This window comes from Asterias amurensis, chromosome 1, assembly GCF_032118995.1.
Source record: "Asterias amurensis chromosome 1, ASM3211899v1".
In the NCBI taxonomy this organism is placed as follows: domain Eukaryota; kingdom Metazoa; phylum Echinodermata; class Asteroidea; order Forcipulatida; family Asteriidae; genus Asterias; species Asterias amurensis.
Window position 1 is genome coordinate 13,319,900 of NC_092648.1, and position 20,491 is coordinate 13,340,390.

At 36.9% G+C, this 20,491-nt stretch overlaps 1 protein-coding gene across 3 annotated transcripts; it reads left to right on the forward strand.

The window, feature by feature from the left end:
• Positions 1-1,196: 1,196 nt before the first annotated feature.
• LOC139946298 (peroxisomal sarcosine oxidase-like) lies at positions 1,197-12,563 on the forward strand. Of its 3 annotated transcripts, none has more exons than XM_071943925.1 (8): positions 1,197-1,747; positions 2,229-2,377; positions 4,014-4,221; positions 4,541-4,726; positions 6,113-6,262; positions 7,695-7,853; positions 10,653-10,728; positions 11,561-12,563. In XM_071943925.1, the coding sequence occupies exons 1-8, from the start codon at positions 1,643-1,645 to the stop codon at positions 11,689-11,691; spliced, it is 1,164 nt and encodes a 387-aa protein (XP_071800026.1). In that variant the 5' UTR covers positions 1,197-1,642; the 3' UTR covers positions 11,692-12,563. The 3 variants fall into 3 exon arrangements, with proteins under 3 accessions (XP_071800026.1, XP_071800034.1, XP_071800041.1); XM_071943933.1 differs by lacking the exon at positions 6,113-6,262 and adding an exon at positions 6,382-6,531; XM_071943940.1 differs by lacking the exon at positions 6,113-6,262 and adding an exon at positions 6,382-6,531 and having other exon boundaries at positions 1,197-1,550.
• Positions 12,564-20,491: the final 7,928 nt, after the last annotated feature.

Sequence of the window (20,491 nt, forward strand, 5' to 3'; positions counted from 1 at the left end):
GGCAGAGAAGTGTCAGTCGTTGGGAGGTTTTTTGACGTTGGCAAAATTCCCACCGGAAGGATGTCGGGTACAATGGCATTTTACACCACTTTAGTATGAGGTTAGAGACTTGGTTTTTTTTTGTCCCACTTTCATAAGGCCTCTTTCTTTTAGAAAAAGAGTGTATCACAATCCTAATTGGACCTTGGAGTCGCTCTAAGAGCTTGAGTGGTAAGGTCATAAGTTAAGACAGTGGACACTATTGGTAATTGTCAAAGACTAGTCTTCAAAGTCCGTGTATCTCAACAAATGCATAAAATAATAAACCCGTGAAAATTTGAGCTTAATTGAACATTGAACTTGCGAGATAACGATGAAAGAAAAATAACCCCTGTCACACGGAAGTTGTGTGCGTTTAGATGGTTGATTTCGAGACCTCAAGTTCTAAAGCTGAGGTCTCAAAATCAAATTCGTGGAAAATTACTTCTTTCTCGAAAACTACGTCACTTCAGAGGGAGCCGTTTCTCACAATGTTTTATACCTTCAACCTCTCCCCATTACTCGTTACCAAGTAAGGTTTTATGCTAATAATTATTTTGAGTAATTACCTATAGTGTCCACTGCCTTTAAGACTAAAAACATTTGGGTTTGTTCTCAGCAGCACGGCTTACATACAATCAAATTCCAATTAAATGTTCTATTTCATTCTGGACCTACAAACTATAATTTAAATAAAAGGATTTTTTTTCATGTTCAAAATTAATTGGGGAAAAAATTAATTGAATACTTTTTATATGGGTGACAGTTCATCTTTGTTGATAATTAGACTCTTGAGCACAACACTGAAAATAATTTCATACCTGAAATTTTTCGACCGATACTTCAGTCTTCATCAGCTTTTTGTGTTAATACAAGTTAAATCTTATGCATAATGTCAGAAATTTATCAAACTTTCGTAATTTGTAATTCTGTTCAATTGTGCAAACTGTGGTAGGTTTATCAAATTATTGATTGATTTTGATTTTTTTTGTACTTTGAAAGTTAACTTGATTATGATTAGAATGGACAATCAAAAAGTTGAGATTGACAATAAACACAGATGAAAGTAAAGTATAGGTAATTGTTGTAATTAAATAAACTTAACATCTAAAATATAGGACTCAAACCGCCTCTAGCTACTGGGCAGTCTCGCTGGTGTCCATGTAGTTGGTAAGACACTGGTTTGAATCCCACCCGAAAAAATATGCCTGTGTTTTATTTATCTGAATAGTGCTTGAGAAGTATACAGTGCTAACAAACACATCTGTGTAAAGGTCAAACCCAAATTATTATTCTTTATCCCTGTTGCAAATTTATCATCTATTAATATCAAACTGACTGTATACATGTAGATCTACCTGTCCAACCATAGAAATGTAGCCTTGACCCTTCATGCTTGACAACCTGTGTGTACTTGTACATGTACATACTCACACAAACACAGGCCAAGGGTGAATGGCTATGTGTCACTGGTTATTCAGCTTAGCTGAGTCAGTAAGTGATATGGTCTGATAGATGGTATTATTTGCACTGTAAGTACGTCGGGTTAAGGTCTACTAGGGGGACATTTACATGTAGGTGTGTTTAAGTGAAGATGCTGTAAACATATATAATCATTATCGTAATGGCAGACATATACGACTGCATTGTAATAGGTGCTGGTGTTTTGGGGTCCAGCTCAGCTTACCAGCTTTCAAAAGATGGGTATAAAGTGTTGCTTTTGGACCAGGTAAGTCAGTGAATTAAACGGATAATATTTGATAAGTATAATAAGTTTATAAGTAAACAAAATGGTTGGTTTTCTGTTAAATAACCATTGCCTTAATAATCATTTATGCCCCTTTGTTAGCATTACATTATTTTATCACTCTATATGGTCCTTGCTCTACTCTGTAATAGTAAAGTGCACAATATCTGACAAAAAAAATCACATTCAAGAGCGCCGATTCGCAAAGACAAAAGCCCAGGATTTAAAATGCCTGTTATAAGAGGTGAGTCTAGAACTGTTCTTTGAAGATTGAAGAATTAATCTGTGTCCTATGGTGTAGTGGTAATGAATTCCATAGACGAGGTGCAATGGTGGTCCAATAACAAACCAATGCAAAAAAGGTACGACAGTACGTAAATAATATTTACATTTCAAATATATCTAATGAATATGCAAATATACCTTGTCAAAATATATTATGTTTGTTATATTTATTTTTCAGTTTACATTACCCCATAGTCGAGGCAGTTCACATGGTGCAGTGCGTATCATCTGCTACCCGTATACAGACCCAAGGCGTCAAGCTGCAATGCCCGAACAGCATCAGATGTGGTCTCAGCTAGAAAAAGAATTGTCTACATCATTGACTCAGTTGGGTTTTGTAAACAAAATATTTTTGTTCACATTTTTATTGTATCAATTATACTTTATGGTGTACTGCACCCCTTGTTATAAACTTGTTTAACGATAGTTTCTGTTTTGAACCAGAATTTAGAAATACACCCCTTGCATATACACCCATTGCACAACACACAGCACGCATACACGCACATCTCCTGTTCGGCATTTGGGAGGTCAAAACGTGTACAAAAAGTTGGTACTCGTGTTTACACACCAACGTGTACCATCCGTTTGTACCTATTTGGACCCCCAAAATGACGAACAGGAGACGTGCACGTATGTGCACTGCGCGTTGTGCAGTGAATCTATTATGACCTCACAACCCAAACAGTGCTGTCACTGAGGTTAATGAAGACCTTTCATATAGGCTGAGAGTTGTGTCCATGCTTTCGTTATTTGATCTCAGCTGTAGCAACTTATGCAATGTGTCTTTAAGAATGAAGCATTTCCAAATTTCTTGTAATCTATTAATTTAGAATTATGAATCTCAATTATGAATCTATGAATTACTCTGTTTCTACCTCCATGCTTACACACAGGGGGTGCGTTCGATTAGCTTCCCTGTGTCGATTGCGGTGCTCATTTGGATGTGCCCCTGACAAGAGCCAATTGAACGATCACTCGCCCTCTCTTGGTGATGTCATGCACCTCGACCAGCCCCAAGTGACCGTTCCACAAGCAGGGCACTAGGGGCTGACCAAGGTGAGACCCTGAAATGATGTCAAAGCTATTCAAACCTGGGTCGACCTGGGGAAGCTAATCGAGCGCACCCATTGTAACCAAATGCCTAGTACTACCGTTATTCATTGGGCCTTGGGCATTCTTGACACCATTTTTACTCCTTAAGAGTATGCAGCATCGCCAACCAAAAATAGGCAGCTAGTAGTTAAAAGAGTCAGCAAACTTTTCTGCTATATTTATAGCTCAAAAATTTGCTTGCACTATAAAATTTGCCCCGGGATTCAACTTAATCTAACACAGGCCTAGAATTTCAGTTGTCAACATGTTGAAAGGGCAAGGCCATTTTCATTTGTACTTCCATTGGAAAATCTTAAAGTCTGTGGGAAACTTTTGAAGGGGCACCAAGGCCAAGACCAGGGGCAACGGAGGGCATGGCCTGCGTGTAATTCCAGGCTTGCTAACAATACACTGAGTTTTACAATCATTCATCACTGGGGGATGGAACTCATTAAGCGTTGCAGTAAATACATCATGGAGTGATAACATCATAAATTACAAATAATAATAATAATAACCGTATTGATAACGCGCCTTTTGCCAAAGGATACCAAGAGCCAGGTATTATTACAGCAAGGAGTGGGGCGAATTTTGAGATGTAAGACCTAATCCTAGGCACCCTGTAATGGTTTACAAGGCGCTGTGGCGCAATATTCTGCCACTCCAGCCAGGAACACCGGGGCGAACCCCTTCTCTTTTCGATAAGTGCACTGGGTTCTTTTACATGCGTTTACACAACACATGGGACCAACGGCTTTACGTCCCATCCGAAGGACCAAGGAATGGTTATGTGTCTTGCTTAAGCACACAAGTGTTATTCTATTATTTTGAAACATGTCCTTGTTGTATTTTCTCTCTATGCTTACAGTGAAGCTCCTTGCTTAATCATTACTACTTCACGGAACAAATGGTATACTTCTACCCTTAACGGCGCCAAACTGGCTGGTTACCCTTGTACGGAGTTCAGCCAAGATCAATTCAGAGAAAACTACACAGAATTGAACTTCCCCGGATGTTGTGCTTTCAGACATGATTTACGAATAATAGATGCACACAAGGCTGTGCAGGGCTTGCAGGTAGTGTGTTTGTTGTAAACTTTTTTTAGTTCAGAAATTATAAATCAAGGGTATGGGATAGAAGTGTAAGAAGTTTATCTGTTCCTTTATAATTTCATTTTTTTATCAGCATGTTAATTTTCCCCATTCGTTTATGAATTTTTATTACATTTTATAATACTGTTACTTTCCTTATACTGGAAACAATTTTGTCAAGCTTTCTCACATTATTAGTATCCCAAACATTTCAGCTTTCCTCTATCTTTTTTGTGAAAATAATAATGGTTGCGAAGCTTTACCAAGTCTATTATGTTGCAATTACTTTTCTCCTCTATTACAGAATCAATTTGTGAAGAATGGAGGAACTCTTCTTGACGGAGAGAAAGTTATGAAAATCGATCCAGGTAAACTAGTGACAGTCCACACCAGCAATGGTCACCAATTCAAGGCTAAAGGAGTTGTGTTAACAGCAGGACTATGGGCTTCCAAACTGTTGAAACCCCTAGGGCTGGATCTTCCTCTGAAGGTACATAAATATAATAAATAACATTAATTAGGCGCTTAAAGGCAGTGGACACTATTGGTAATTACTCCAAATAATTATTAACATAAAACCTTACTTGGTAATGAGTAATGGGGAGCTGTTGATAGCACAAAACATTGTGAGAAATGGCTCCCTCTGACACATGTCTGAAGTATTGAGTTTTTTCCAGAAAGAAGTAATTTTCCACAAATTTGATTTTGAGACCTCAGACTAAAATTTTGAGGTCTCGAAATAAGCATTCGAAAGCACACAACTTCGTCTGACAAAGTTGTTTTTTCTTTCATTGTTATCTCACAACTTTGGCGACCAATTGAGCTCAAATTTTCACAGGCTTGTTATTTTATGCACATATCAAGATAAACCAAGTGAGAAGACTGGTCTTTGACAATTACCAAAGATGTCCAGTTATATGATTGTTTCTAAGCGGACATTCAATATTTTCCTGTGGGACTACATTTGAATTATGCTATGATGAGACCTATTCCTTTTGCATAGTACAATGTAACGGTTTACAAGGTGCTGTGGTACAATATTCTGCCAATCAAACCAGGAACACCTGGGCAAACCTCTTCAGTGCACTGGGTTCTTTTATGTGCATTACACAAAACACAAAACCAGCAACTTTATGTCTCATCTGAAGGACATAGCAATGGTGAAGTGTCTTGCTTAAGGACACACGTGTCAAGGCTGGGTATTCGAACCCACACTCTGCTGATCAGAAACACCAGAGTTTGAGTTCAGGGCTCTTAAATGCTCTGCCACGACACTGCCACAGATTATTTGTCTTTTCTCATAGAGTTATATATAAGAACTGTGGTCGCACTGGCCTAGTTACGGGGCCCGGCGTTCGACCATTTTGTTAGGTCCAAAATCTTACACCGTTTAGTTTCATATAACAGACATGTACAACGTTCATCTTACAACATTGCGTGTGTCTCTATGCAGTCTTGTCAACCACTAGTTCTTGTTCAAAATTTTCCTAAAATTAGCTTAAAAGGAGACTACTTTAACAGGGAAATATGAAAAATAGAATTGTTTTGATATTATTTAAAATTGTTCTTAGTGTGAATTGAGATGTCTATTACTCAATGAAAACTTTAATGAATGACACTTCAGAGAATAATACCGAAGTCTTATATAGCGCACGTATCTACCAAACAAGATACTCAAGGCGCTGAGTATATACAAACTTTCAGAAAGATAGATTATTGCAGTGATGAATTCTGAGACCCCATTATTTAGCACCTTATAAGGGTTTACAAGGTGCTACGGCGCATTAAGCAGCCACAACCAGGAACACCGGGTCGAACCCCCGAATGTTGTATAGTTACTTGTATAATCTTATAGAATTGTTTTTATTCCTGACAGACTTGGAGAGTAAATGTGTGTTATTTCAGGGAGAAAGAACCAGGTTCTTTGAAAAACATGCCTTTTTTAAGGTATGCTTCTGAGCTTGATGTTGAATGCTGTTCACGAATTGTAGCCTTTCCAAGTCGAGAGTACCCAGGACTTGTGAAGGTAGAGCAATCCATGCAAAGAATCACTTTTAAAGGCACTGGACACCTTTGGTAATTGCCCAAGTTATTTGTAAAATTTGATACAAATTTTGTTGTTGTCGTTTTTTTCCCCCCTGACAGACTTGGAGAGTAAATGTGTGCTATTTCAGCGAAAAGAAACCAGGTTCTTTGAAAAACATGCCTTTTATATGGTATGCTTCTGAGCTTGATACTGAAAGCTATTCACGAATTGTAGCCTTTCCAAGTCGTGAGTATCCAGGACTTGTCAAGGTAAAGCAATCCATGCGAAGAATCACTTGTAAAGGCACTGAACACCTTTGGTAATTGCCAAAGGCATGTACTCTCACTTGGTGTATCCCAACATATATAAGTACAAAACCAAATCTGTGAAAATTGTTACTTAATTGGTCATCAAAGTTGAAAGAGAATAACGAAAGAAACAACTTTCTTGTCGCACAAATTTGTGTGCTTCAGATGCATGAAGTCTTTCTCAGATTAAATATTTTAGAGAGAAATTACCCCTTTCTCAAAAGTTACTTCAGAGGGACTTGTTTCTTACAATGTTTTATACTATCAACAACTCTCAATTGCTCGTTACCAACTAAGTTTTTATGCTAATATTTGAGTAATAACCAAACGTGTCCAGTGCCTTTAAAAAACGTACCACACACTTAACTACTTATTCTTTTTAACATTGTGCCATTTTAGTTTGAAGTTCTACACAAGACAACATCTAACAAACTTCAATTTATCATAAGTTATGTGTTCATCATGAAGGACGTCATTGTGAACTATGTCAATTGTCAATATCTTTATTTCCATCTATTAAATCTTTGTGTTAACCTACTGCTAAATATAGGATTTGAACTGCCACTAAGCTACTAGGCAATATCGGTGGCTAGTTGGTAAGACACTGCTCCTGAATTGCAAAGGTTTTGGGTTCAAATCCCACCCGACATAGTGTTGCTTTTTAATTTGTTTAAGCTAGGTAAAAAATACAGATATACTTGTTACATGTCTTGCCTTTCCTTTTTGGAAGTCAACATGCCATGTGCACTCACTGCAGGTCTTTCTTGGAAGGTTTTTACTACTTCCAAGCTCCACAACTTCCATAATGTGTTTCCTGCATGCTTTTGATATAGCACTCCACCCTAATGCTTAAAATACAAGCTTAGTTACTGGATCTCAGACAAACATACACAATTTTACTAACATACCATGCATGCTTGTCCAGGTGGGTTTACGCTACTGGTACTCTAGTGCAGTATGGCGCGTTAATGGTGCAGGGATTGCATACGGGGTGAACTGTTTGTCTGACAGTCAGGTATTTTGAGCAAAAGTGACGTCACTAGTGCCGAGTGCTATTGTTAGAGTCAAATTGTGCAAAGTAAATCGTTCATAAAAATCATTCGTTCTGTTGTTTCTGGCTTTAGCTCAATTACCATGTGCTCTGGAATGAAGTTGACCCCGATTGCAGGGACAAGGGAATGGGGATGAGGCAAGTGGACATCGAAGAAATGAAAAAGTTTGTCCGAAGTCACATCCCAGGTTTGGAGCGTGAGCCAGCCATCGTTGAACCCTGCATGTACACGGTATAATGGTCTTTCAGTTATTTTTTTATTTTACTGTTAAAATTTTTGGCATCTTCACCAGGGCTCTTTCAAACATGTAGACTTGGTAGAGCTAAAGATACTGGAGTAGAGGAAAATTTGAAGAAATATTCAGTTTTAGATATGGGTGGAAAATCCAGGATTTAGAAAATCGCCCGAACCAGGTTAGAGCTGAAAACCCAAATTCACTTGCGAGGATCCATTTCAAAGCAGAATTCAAATTGGGGATCCACTTGAATGAAAACAGGAGAAGACATTATCAAAGCCAGCCTGTTATTCATGGTCCAATTTCATAAAGCCTTTAAGCACAAAAGCTTGCAAAGCACAGAAAAGTATTGCTTAACGTAAACAGGTAACCAGCTAAAATTATATCAAGTTTACATTGTTGAGACTGGTGCCCCACTACATTTTTGCTAAGCAAAGACATTTTTCAAGTAGTATTTTCTGCTTACCGGTAACTGCTTTCTTAGATTTGGCCCAGATCTGTTGTGATAATACCTCTTTTCTCTTTGTTGTGTGTTCAACGAATACACATTCCTAATTTATCGGTTGCCAAGCAAAGAACTAATGAATTGTGTTCAGCTGTTCATGACATTGAATGGTCTAGCCCAGATGCCATGGTTTATCATTAATGGTGATTTTAGTCATGTATTTAAGAAGAGCTGTGTTCAGTACCACTAACAACCTTTATGTGGCGCATGTGTCTCATAAGTCTAAAGCCTAGTTTATATTTCCTGTGAATGAGAATGTGAATTTTGACGTCACAGGAGTTGAGCACAGTTCAACTGTTGGGAATTATTCATTTCGGATTTGTGACGTCAAAATTTGTACTGCATTGGCAGGTATGAATCAGGCTTCACTCGACCTGCTTATCCTGTGAAAAAAACAAGTTATGAGTGTTTTGATACACCCCTAGAGAGCATCCCTCAAATGCAGATACTGTGGCCGTCAAACTTCTGCCAGGATTGGCTTATTCTCTCACGAGAAGGCTTGCAAACTCAAACTCAGCAACTCAACCTATACTTGTTGGCGAGTGACAACCTATACTTGTTAGCGAGTGACAACCTATACTTGTTAGCAAGTGACAACCTATACTTGTTAGCGAGTGACAACCTATACTTGTTAGCGAAAAACAACCTATACTTGTTGGCGAGTGACAACCTATACTTGCTAGCGAGTGACCACCTATACTTGTTAGCGAGTGACAACCTATACTTGTTAGCGAGTGACAACCTATACTTGTTAGCGAGTGACAACCTATAATTTTTTGCGAGTGACAACCTTTACTTGTTTGCAAGTGACAACATATACTTGTTTGCGAGTGACAACCTATGCTTGTTTGCGAGTGACAACCTATACTTTTTTGCGAGTGACAACCTATACTTGTTTGCAAGTGACAACCTATACTTGTTTGCGAGTGACAACCTATACTTGTTTGCGAGTGACAACCTATACTTGTTTGCGAGTGACAACCTATACTTGTTTGCAAGTGACAACCTATACTTGTTAGCGAGTGACAACCTATACTTGTTAGCGAGTGACAACCTATAATTTTTTGCGAGTGACAACCTTTACTTGTTTGCAAGTGACAACATATACTTGTTTGCGAGTGACAACCTATACTTGTTTGCGAGTGACAACCTATACTTGTTTGCAAGTGACAACATATACTTGTTAGCGAGTGACAACCTATACTTGTTTGCGAGTGACAACCTATAATTTTTTGCGAGTGACAACCTTTACTTGTTTGCAAGTGACAACATATACTTGTTTGCGAGTGACAACCTATACTTGTTTGCGAGTGACAACCTATACTTGTTTGCAAGTGACAACATATACTTGTTAGCGAGTGACAACCTATACTTGTTTGCGAGTGACAACCTATACTTGTTGGCGAGTGACAACCTATACTTGTTTGCGAGTGACAACCTATACTTGTTAGCAAGTGACAACCTATACTTGTTAGCGAGTGACAACCTATACTTGTTAGCGAGTGACAACATATACTTGTTTGCAAGTGACAACCTATACTTGTTTGCGAGTGACAACCTATACTTGTTAGCGAGTGACAACCTATACTTGTTAGCGAGTGACAACCTATACTTGTTAGCGAGTGACAACATATACTTGTTTGCAAGTGACAACCTATACTTGTTTGCGAGTGACAACCTATACTTGTTAGAGAGTGACAACCTATACTTGTTTGCGAGTGACAACCTATACTTGTTAGCAAGTGACAACATATACTTGTTTGCGAGTGACAACCTATACTTGTTTGCGAGTGACAACCTATACTTGTTAGCGAGTGAAAACCTATACCTATACCTATAATCCCACTCTAGTCAATTTTTCTTTGTTCAACCCAAAATTATTTAAAAATGTACCCAGTCAGTTTCCCTTGTGGTTTATATTTGATATCTGATATAAAAAGTCGCATCCCCTTAAGGTGATCCCATGTCTGCCGCTTACCGGGTTGTATCGTTACCTGGGTGTGATCCCTGGCTACACGGCAGTTTGCGGTTGTTTGGCTTCTGACTGGCACCCCCGAACAAAGATGGTAAATAGGGAGACTGCCAACATAGGGCTAGATAGCTCAGCTGGTAGAGCGCCGGCACGTTAATCCGGAGGTCGTTGGTTCAAATCCCACTCTAGTAAATTTTTCTTTGTTCAACCCAAAATCATTTTAAAATGTATTCAGTTAGTTTCCCTTGTGGTTTATTATTTGATATATATATATATATTATAATAAGAACCCGTTATTCTTTTTCTGTCCACATTTAGTGCACACCCAATGAAACACCAATCATCGGAAGCCATCCATTGCATCCAAACATTGCCATTGCCTGTGGCATGTCAGGTGAGTGCCTTTCGACAAAATCATTCAAACTCAATAAGCCATTGCATAGTTAAAATAATTTGATTGTCCAAAGCAGGCCTCAAAATAACCTATGGCAGCCACATCAATCATGAGACTTGGTGCCCTGTGCTCTTACCGTGGTGCTTTCTGGCAAGGTTCCAATAGAAACTTACATTTTCTTCATAGAAGTGCCCCTTACCGAAGAAAAATTGCTGCGCCCCTTCAAGAGCGAAATTCAAGGCCTGGTATAGTGTCTCGCTTGGTCAAAAGTAAACATCGCAGCTAGTTTTGGATTTAAAGTCAGTGTTGCCATGTCAGTTGCCATATCAAGTTTGGGGCAAGCTTTGGCCATGCCCAAAACTCTGAATTATTCCAAACCGGCAAAGAGGTTTCCTTGTGGCAGACACATCCATTGGAAATTGTGTATGGATGTTAACTGTCCCTAATGCAGCTGTGCCTTAGCTTGCTGCGATACGAGTAATAATACCAACACTTTCATTATTCAGAGGAATTCAAATTTGAGCATGCACAGGTGACAAAGCAAGTCGGTAAAACATTCACTTTTTACTTCAAACTTTTATTCAATTCCTGAAGACCTCATACAAATGCAAGCCATCACTCTCTTCCAGTGGAAACTTAAAACACACTTGTTCATGCTTGCTTTCCTAATAATTTGGCAATACTTCAACTTAACTTCTCCTAGACACCGGCCTTTGAATGGTTTACATAAAAGTGCGGCTTACAAATGCCATATTATTATTATTAGTACTATTGTTAATTCTTCTCAATTTGTTATGTTTACAAAGTTTTTTGTTTCCCCCTTATCAAACAGGCAGTGGATTCAAAATGGCTCCCCTTGCTGGCAAGGTGTTGGGAGAAATGGCAATGGGAAACCCACCAAGCTTTGACACGAGCCTCTTAGGTATTGACAATTTTCTTCCCGGTCAAAAGTCCAAATTATGAAGAACTACACATAATTATAAAATTGGGGATTGTTAAAGGCACTGGACACTATTGATAATTACTCAAAATAATTGTTAGCATAAAACCTTACTTGGTAACAAGCAATGGAGAGCTGTTGACGGGTATAAAACAATCTGAGAAATGACCCCCTCTGAAAAAAACATTTTTTGTTTAGAAAGAGGTAATTTCTCACTCAAATATTAAAAGACTTCATGCCTTAAGCTGTTTTTGGCATCTGAAAGCACACAAATTTCTTAAACAAGGTTTTTTCAAAAATCATTTTTCTCTTGCAACCTCAGTGAACAATTGAGTCAAAATTTGTACAGATTGTTTATTTTATGCAAATGTTGGGATACACCTAATACTGGACTTTGACGATTACCAAAGTCATGAAGACAAAATCAAAACCTTGTAAAGGCACTGGACACCTTTGGTAATTGTCAAAGTCCAGTATTCTCACTTGATGTATCCCATTATATGCAAAAAATAACACATCTGTAAAAAGTGAGAATACTGGACTTTGACAATTACCAAAGGTGTCCAGCACCTTTAAACGCAGTGGATACTATTGGTAATTGTCAAAGACTAGTCTTCACAGTTGGTGTATCTCAACATATGCTTAAAATAACAAACCTGTGAAAATTTGAGCTCAATCGGTCATTGAAGTTGCGAGATAATAATGAAAGAAAAAATACTCATGTCACACGAAGTTGTGTGCGTATAGATGGTTGATTTCGAGACCTCAAGTTCTTAATCTGAGGTCTTGAAATCAAATTCGTGGAAAATTACTTCTTTCTCGAAAACTATTGCACTTCAGAGGGAGCCGTTTCTCAAAATGTTTTATACCATCAACCTCTCCCCATTACTCGTCACCAAGAAAGGTTTTAAGCTAATAGATATTTTGAGTAATTACCAAAAGTGTCCACTGCCTTTAAAGGAAACTTTGCCTTGGATCAGTCGAGTTGGTCTTTGAAAATCGTTTGAACCGTTTGTTATAAAATGCATATGGTTAGAAAGATATTTTAAAAGTAGAATATAATGATCCACACAAATATCACTCAAAGTTGCACGGTTTTTATTTTACGTCGCCAACTAACACTGTCGGCCATTTATGGGAGTCAAATTTGTCGACGAGGTAAAACGAAAACCATGCAATTTCAAGCGATATTTGTGTAGATCATTGTATTCTACTTTTACAACAACTTTCTAACCATACCGATTTTATAAGAAATGGTTACAGAACGCTTTTCAAAGACCAACTCGACCGATCCAAGGCAACGTGTTCCTTTAAAGGGTTTTGATTTCGTTTATGACTTCAATGGTTTATAACAAAGAAGCTGATTGTGGTCAGGAAGGTTTAATGTCACTAGGAGGATGATGACTTAATTCTTTTAAACCTTTCATTTTTATTATTTTTCAACTTGTTTGGGTTTGGTAAAAATGATATGCAAATTCTTTTTTTAATAAAATTACGATTAAAAGATCAAAATTAAAAAAGGCCTAAACTATTTAACCAATTGCGCACAACTTGGTTTACTTAAACCTTGAAACCCTCCTTTTCTAAGGGTATTTGGTATTTTATATACATAGAGGTAAATTTAATTAAATATTACTTACAAAAAGCCTATTCCATAGCCTTTTGCACCTTTACTTTGTTAAGCGCTTCATTGGCTTGTGCCCGAATTGGGGTCATAGATTTTTTTCAGTGGTTAGTAGTGGTAATTCTATGATAAATTAATACTTGCCCTTTTAATATTTAGAATTGATCTTGAATACAAAAAAGTCCATGCATCATCATGAGCTAGATGTACAAGTAGTGTTCTCCTTCACTGGTGTAATGCCTTACTTTTTTGGGAGCAATCGTACTAGGGATTGAGCCGGAAGTTAGTGGTTGGTCCCTAAAACGTTCTGGTCGATCTCTCAAGACATCGGGATGAGGGCTTCCTTATAATAGCCTTTTGTTGGCCACGTCATTCTTTTGTTTTTGAGTAAACAGGTTTGTACTTGGGATCTATTGAGATCATCGAAGGTACCTTGAGATGTCTTCGTCTGAGCCAATGGAATCTGAACTCGGTGGATGATGAGGACTTCTATCCAGTTGGTGGTATCAGGGCTGGAGAAACATGTTCTGCTTGGTCATGCCACTTTTACATCCAAAATACCTAGTAAGAACACAAATTTTATTGCCTTTTGATACCAAAGATGACATTGGATTCCTATAATTTGTAGTTGTTTTGAATTGGTTGTTTTTAGGAGAGGTCAAAGGTCAGGTCTTTGTTAAGGTTCTTATGGTCTGGTCATGATCAAAGGCAAATTACTGTGGGAGGTGATAAATTTGTCTCGTTTTTTGGGGGAAAATTTGCAGCACAAAGATATCTGGCAATAAACAGAAGTTTAATTTAGGAAACTGTTGTGCCCTAAGCTGCGAAGTTCTTAAGCTCCTCATTTTATTAGATAAAAAATTGAGGGGGAAATAGTGACGTAAATTGTTTTTTACTCTTTCTGCAAGGTCGAAAATGTTCAATGCAAACCAAGTGAAAGTACATGTATTCCTAATGAAAGGTTAGTTTAGGAAACTGTTGTGCCCTAAACTGCAAAGATCTTTAGCTCCTCATTTTATTAGACAATAATTTGAGGGGGAACCAAACATCACAAGTTGTTCAGATTTTTTCTTTTGTTGCAAGGCCAAAAATGGTTAATGCAAACCAAACATAAAAGCATCCCTTTTAAAACATCATTTTAGGAAACAGTTGTTTCCTAAATTAATTCTTTAGTTACAGTGGTCTTTTTGAACTTCTATTATTAATTAGTTTCTCCGAGCACAAAATACTAAAAATCTAAGGTTACAAATAACTTGAGGCCTCAACATTTTTATTTGAATTTTGGCAAATCAAATTTACATGTAGTTCTTGATCAATCTTTAGCTGTGTTGAAATGTTTGGTTATTTTGGTCAAAATTGGTTCCCGTTAGGATGGTAGTTGTTATACTAATCCAATGTCATCTTTGTTGTCATTTATTGGCAAACATGTAGTGAGAAAACATCACTATTCGCCATACTTAAACTGTTAACAAAATTGCAACGTTTGTGTGAATTCGTCAAGTGTTTTTCTCAGAGCTTTTGGTTGATACATCATTAGGTGTTTTAAACACTCATCAATGTTGTTGTTTATCAAAGTTGGTCAAAAACTAGTTCACTTGCAGCCATTTTGTTAGTTGACTACATCTGGATGTTCAAATTGCAGCCCCATGGAAAACAAGGGGAAAGTTAGTGGCAATTGCAAAATTTGTTTCTCCGACCAGCACACCATCATCTGGATAGAAGTCGTCATCATCTGTTGAGTTAGGATCCTATTGGAACAAGCGTCGACAACTCTTGGCACCACCAAGAACAGAAAACATATCAACCATTGCACTTGGGCCTTTAGATCATCACAATTTCCATGTGGCCGAGGGGGTCCACCGACAGGCACAGGTGTTTGCACAACTCTGCTTTTTTTGGCCAAATTTTTAATAAAAAATTGAACATGACTCTCCTTGTATCTTGCATTTTATTTGCCTCCAGCCTAGCCTCCCTCCATTCATATTGAGGGCCTATCTTATCCTGGTGGAACCCTCCCCCACCCTGTAGGGACCAATAGGTAGTCCCCACAGGGTGGGGGAGGGTTCCACCAGGATAAGATGGACCCTCTAGCAGTCAGTTTTGCCCACAATACAATTAGGTGTGTATATAAGTCGGTTTTAGGAAGTAATTATGCACAAGGATACTATCATAAAAAAAATACACACCCAATTTGTTGCATTACGGAAAAACATGGCTGCCAAGTAGATGAGTCAAATAGTGAGCGAAGCAAAGTTTGCTAGAATCAGCCTTTATTCTAAAAACACATGTCAAAATTTGCCCTAAAATCTACAAGCCTTGTGAAACTAGTCAAAGTCTAGCCTAAAATCTACAAGGTTATAGCCTTATGAAACTAGTCAAAATTTGCCCTAAAATCTACAAGGCTTATATAGCCTTGTGAATCTAGTCAAAATGTTCCCTAAAATCTATAAGGCTAAAGCGTTATGAAACTAGTCAAAATTTAGCCTAAAATCTACAAGGTTATAGCCTTGTGAAACTAGTCAAAATTTAGCCTAAAATCTAGCTTTATGAAACTAGTCAACATTTTGGCCTAAAATCTACAATCAAAATTTGGCCTTTCAAAATCTAACCTATAAGCCTTGTGAAAAATTAGTGAACATTTGGCCTAAAATCTACAAGGCTTATATATAGCCTTGAGAAACTAGTCAAAATCTTCCCTAAAATCTATAAGGCTAAAGCGTTATGAAGCTAGTCAAAATTTAGCCCAAAATCTACAAGGCTATAATAGCCTTGTGAAACTAGTCAAAATTTGGCCTAAAATCTAGCCTTGTGATACTTTAGTCAAAATTTGGCTTAAAATCTAGCTTTATGAAACTAGTCAAAATTTGGCCTTTCAAAATCTAGCCTAAAATTTACAAGGCTATAACAGCCTTATGAAACTAGTCAAAATCTAGCCTAAAATCTACAAGGCTATAGCCATGTGAAACTAGTCAAAATCTAGCCTAAAATCTACAAGGCTATAATAACCTTGTGAAACTAGTCAAAATCTTGCCTAAAATCTAGCCTTTTGAAACTAGTCAAAATTTGGCCTCAAATCTAGCCTTGTGTAACTATAGTCAAAATTTGGCTTAAAATCTAGCTTTATGAAACTAGTCAAAATTTGGCCTTTCAAAATCTAGCCTAAAATCTACAAGGCTTATAGCCTTGTGAAACTAGTCCAAATTTGGCCTTAAATCTACAAAGTTATAGCCTTGTGAAACTAGTCAAAATTTGGCCTTTCAAAATCTAGCTATAATTTAGACGGCTATAACAGCCTTATGAAACTAGTCATAATTTGGCCTAAAATCTAGCCTTGTGAAATTTTAGTCAAAACTTGGCCTAAAATCTAGTCTAGCCTTGTGAAACTATAGTCAAAATTTGGCTGAAAATCTAGCTTTATGAAACTAGTCAAAATTTGGCCTTTCAAAATCTAGCCTAAAATCCAAAATGTTCCCTAAAATCTAGCCTTATGATACTAGTCAAAATATACCCTAAAATCTACAAGGCTATAATTGCCTTGTGAAACTAGTAAAAATCTTGCCTAAAATCTAGCCTTTTGAAACTAGTTAAAATTTTGGCCTAAAATCTGCAAGGTGAAACTAGTCAAAATTTCGGCCTAAAATATACAAGGCCTTGTTAACTTGTCACATTTTGCTGAAAAAAGTCAACAAGGCCTTACGAACTTTACGCTACGCTCAACAAAAAATCACAAGGATATAGCCATGTGAATTGCCCGAAAAAGGGCATAAGTGAACTTTTCGCTCGAAAAAAAATCATGCGGCTATAGCCTTGTGAACTTTTCGCTCGAAAAAAAATCATAAGGCTATATTTGATAAAAATGCTAGACTTTACCCCTAATATTTTTTTAAGTTTCGCCCAGATTCTTTCAAGTAAAAAAAAACAAAATAACAACTTCATAAACTATTGCTTGAAATATATTATTGCCTTCTGTTCAATAAAAAAGCTTCAGAAAAGCCTACTGCATCATGAAGAGCACAACATCGCACCTTAAAAAAAATAGGCAAAAATTGATAAAAGTGCTGGCCTCACCCCCATGATTCTTTCAAATTTCGGCCAATCAAAAGATGCCGTTCGTACTACGGTCATGCGCATGCACATCGAGCAGGGCATGCTCCCCTTTACTCGCCGCGGCCATTTTTTTCTGAGCGCGGGCATCGTGTGTTCAAAGGCGACTGCTCGACGTGTGTGTGGTGGAAAAGCAGATTTTCTGCAACATTTTACATCGAAAACCGACATCAAAATTTAACAACTTCCATGATGATAACTGCACGGATGTTCATAGAATCTTCTTAATCAGGTAAGTGATTCATGTGTTGATGCAAAAGAGGACATTTGAGGGGGTTATAAATTGTTTAGGGCAATACAGTCAAACTATTGTCAGCTAAATGTCAATGATATAACCCAAGACAAATCGAAGAAACATAGATTGTGTTAAAATTGATTAAGCCACTGAATTCTCGCTCAATACAAGTGAGGAAAATATTGTTAGGGACGGATATTTTTGTTGAAACATTGACCCACATCGATTTTGCTGATGAATTCTAACACTTTGCACTACACGTTTTTTGTTTCTCCAATTCCTTCAATGCAAGTGTTTAGAGTAAATTCACACAGGGCGCAGATATTTTTCTTTGAATAGTTTTCTTGTGTTTTGGGAATTGGATTTGACGACAAGAGGTACTATACATGTCATGTGTATGTGGAGACAATTTAAAGGCCCCCTTAACATACTGTCCTGAAGTAAAATTCCCCAATGCCTTATACTTTCTATATCCCCTCATTATGTATGAACACTAATTTACACCCATACTCTAAATATAATATTGTTCATTTTCAGAGTTCGTGGAATCTGAATGTTTCCCTTTCATCAGAAGTGTATGCTGCCTCTCCCTGCATCTCAGCAGTCTTTCCAGCCACAACAGCAGTCACTGAGGTACGAGCCTCAACCGTTCTGTAAGGCAACCAAAATGTATATTTCTATTACTAGCTGTAGGGCCAAAATAATTTATACCAACACATTAATTTTGCCCAAATTTCTCTCATACTTTTTTTTTCTCCTAAGACCAACATTATTTATGACTTTTTTTTTTTGTGGGGCCTCCGAAGAATCCGTTAAATTTCTATTAAAAACTTTCATTTCCGTGAGCCCTTCTTCTCGATGAAATGTTCATACTTTTCCCTCAAGAGCCAAACATCATGGAATTACTGTTCATGAATAATATGTAACTCTACCCCCCCCCCCCAGGATGTTGAGAAAGAAATAGCTTTATAATTTTGAATGCATCCTATTAAATAGGTGTACTTGGTAGTTACTCCAAAAATTAATTACCATGAAAACGTTAGAGCACTGGACATGTTGATGTAAAACAATGTTGTTGGAAAAACACCCTTTAAACTAATAGTATTTTTTAGGGAAAGTGGTAATTAAAAAAAAAAAAATTAATCTGAGAGTGGAGCCTTTCTCATGCATCTGAAAGCACACAATTTTATGCATTGAATGTAGATTTCCTTTCATATTTTGTTTTCAACTTTGATGACCATTTGATACAAAACTTTCACTGGTTTGTTATTTATGCATTTATTGAGGCACACCAAGTGATGAGATGGGTGTTTGATAATTACCAAAAGTATCTCCAATCTTCATTATTTTCTAAAAGTTACTTTTAATTAATTCATCAATACCTAGAAGGGGAATAGGGAATTATCAAAGCCGTGCATAGAACCAATAATTGTCCATTGATTCATCAGAAAATAATAAGCAAACCAGACTAGATTGTTTATTTGAATTTTCAAGACTTTATTTGAACAAACTCATGTTTACCAAAGAAACAAAACAACATCAGTTAGTGCATCCACACTTTTAGAAATTAACCCCCACCCACCCCTACCTCAAGAACTTGATTATGACTAAGATGTATGTTATTTTTCCGGAATGTTTTAATTAAAACAATTTTTGTTTTTGGGGTGCTTTTGCACTCCTATTGCTTCCTTACCATTCATTTTGATAGTTGCTTAAATTGATGGTTAGAAATGTGCCAGTTGATGTAAAATTACTTAAACCTCATTGAAATTATTTCAAAATTGCCTTTTTTAATGCACTTGTCAAGTGCCACAGTTCAAAAGTTGTATTTGTAAAATCAAATACAGCTTTCAATTCATACTTGTGTTTATTAAAAGTATTGAAAATGTGTAGAGTTTCAAAATTCAACTTAAACCCCCAAACCAGTTAAGAATTTATCCGAGAAGAAACATCAGCTGGCAAATGACAACCATAGCTAAGAAATATAAATGGTCAACCAAGGAAGAAATGTAACCTGTTTTTCCCAAAAGGAGTCCACATGGCTAACAAAAAAACTAGTCTCATGAAAACATAAATTAACTATTTGGTTTCCACAAACTTGTAAAATAATTGTTTGTGCTTTTTCAGAATATTAACAGAATCAAAGCGTTTTTTTTTTTCTTTTCAAACAAATCTAATTAAATTTGACTCCTTTATGGTTTACAGGTTGCATTTCTTACTTATAAAGAAGGTACAACATTGGTATTCATATACTGCATATAGAGTGCACAAATTTGGACACAAAAAACATTATCTAAAACTTGCAGCGTTTCAAAACAAATTTCTTTATTTATTGTTTATTTCAAAACAGTTTTTACATCAAGTGGACATTTAGATGAATGTTTACTTGCATGCTTACCAAAATTCAAGGTAATGCATGTTCACTAAGTTCCCGCATTAAACTTATAAGTCAAATTCATGATAGCGAAACTACCAATGTTGTATCTTCTGTAAAGGCCGCATCTTATAGCTTGTTCTGTGACTTTATAATCTCAATCTTGGAAAGTTTTATAGTCAAAAATGGCTAAGTCCACAAAGGGACACAGAGAGTCAAAAGAAACTAAGTGTTTTTGTCAAAAAATGACTAAGTCCAAAAAAAGACTAAGTACAAACATTGACTATGAGTTTCTGCTCAAAAAATTACTAAGTACAAACAATGGATAGTGTTTTTGGTCAAAAAATGACTAAGTCCACAAAAGAACACCGAAAGTCAACAATTACGAAGTGTTTTTGTCAAAAAATGACTAAGTCCAAAAAAAGACTAAGTACAAACATTGACTATGAGTTTCTGCTCAAAAAATTACTAAGTACAAACAATGGC

Bases quoted from the DNA above. Each gene is read 5' to 3' on its own strand.
- LOC139946298 (XM_071943925.1), top strand. From the start codon at position 1,643: ATGGCAGACATATACGACTGCATTGTAATAGGTGCTGGTGTTTTGGGG. The intron at 2,378-4,013 runs GTTGGGTTTTGT...CTATGCTTACAG, and splicing joins TTGTCTACATCATTGACTCA to TGAAGCTCCTTGCTTAATCA. The intron at 4,727-6,112 runs GTACATAAATAT...TATTCCTGACAG, and splicing joins GGCTGGATCTTCCTCTGAAG to ACTTGGAGAGTAAATGTGTG.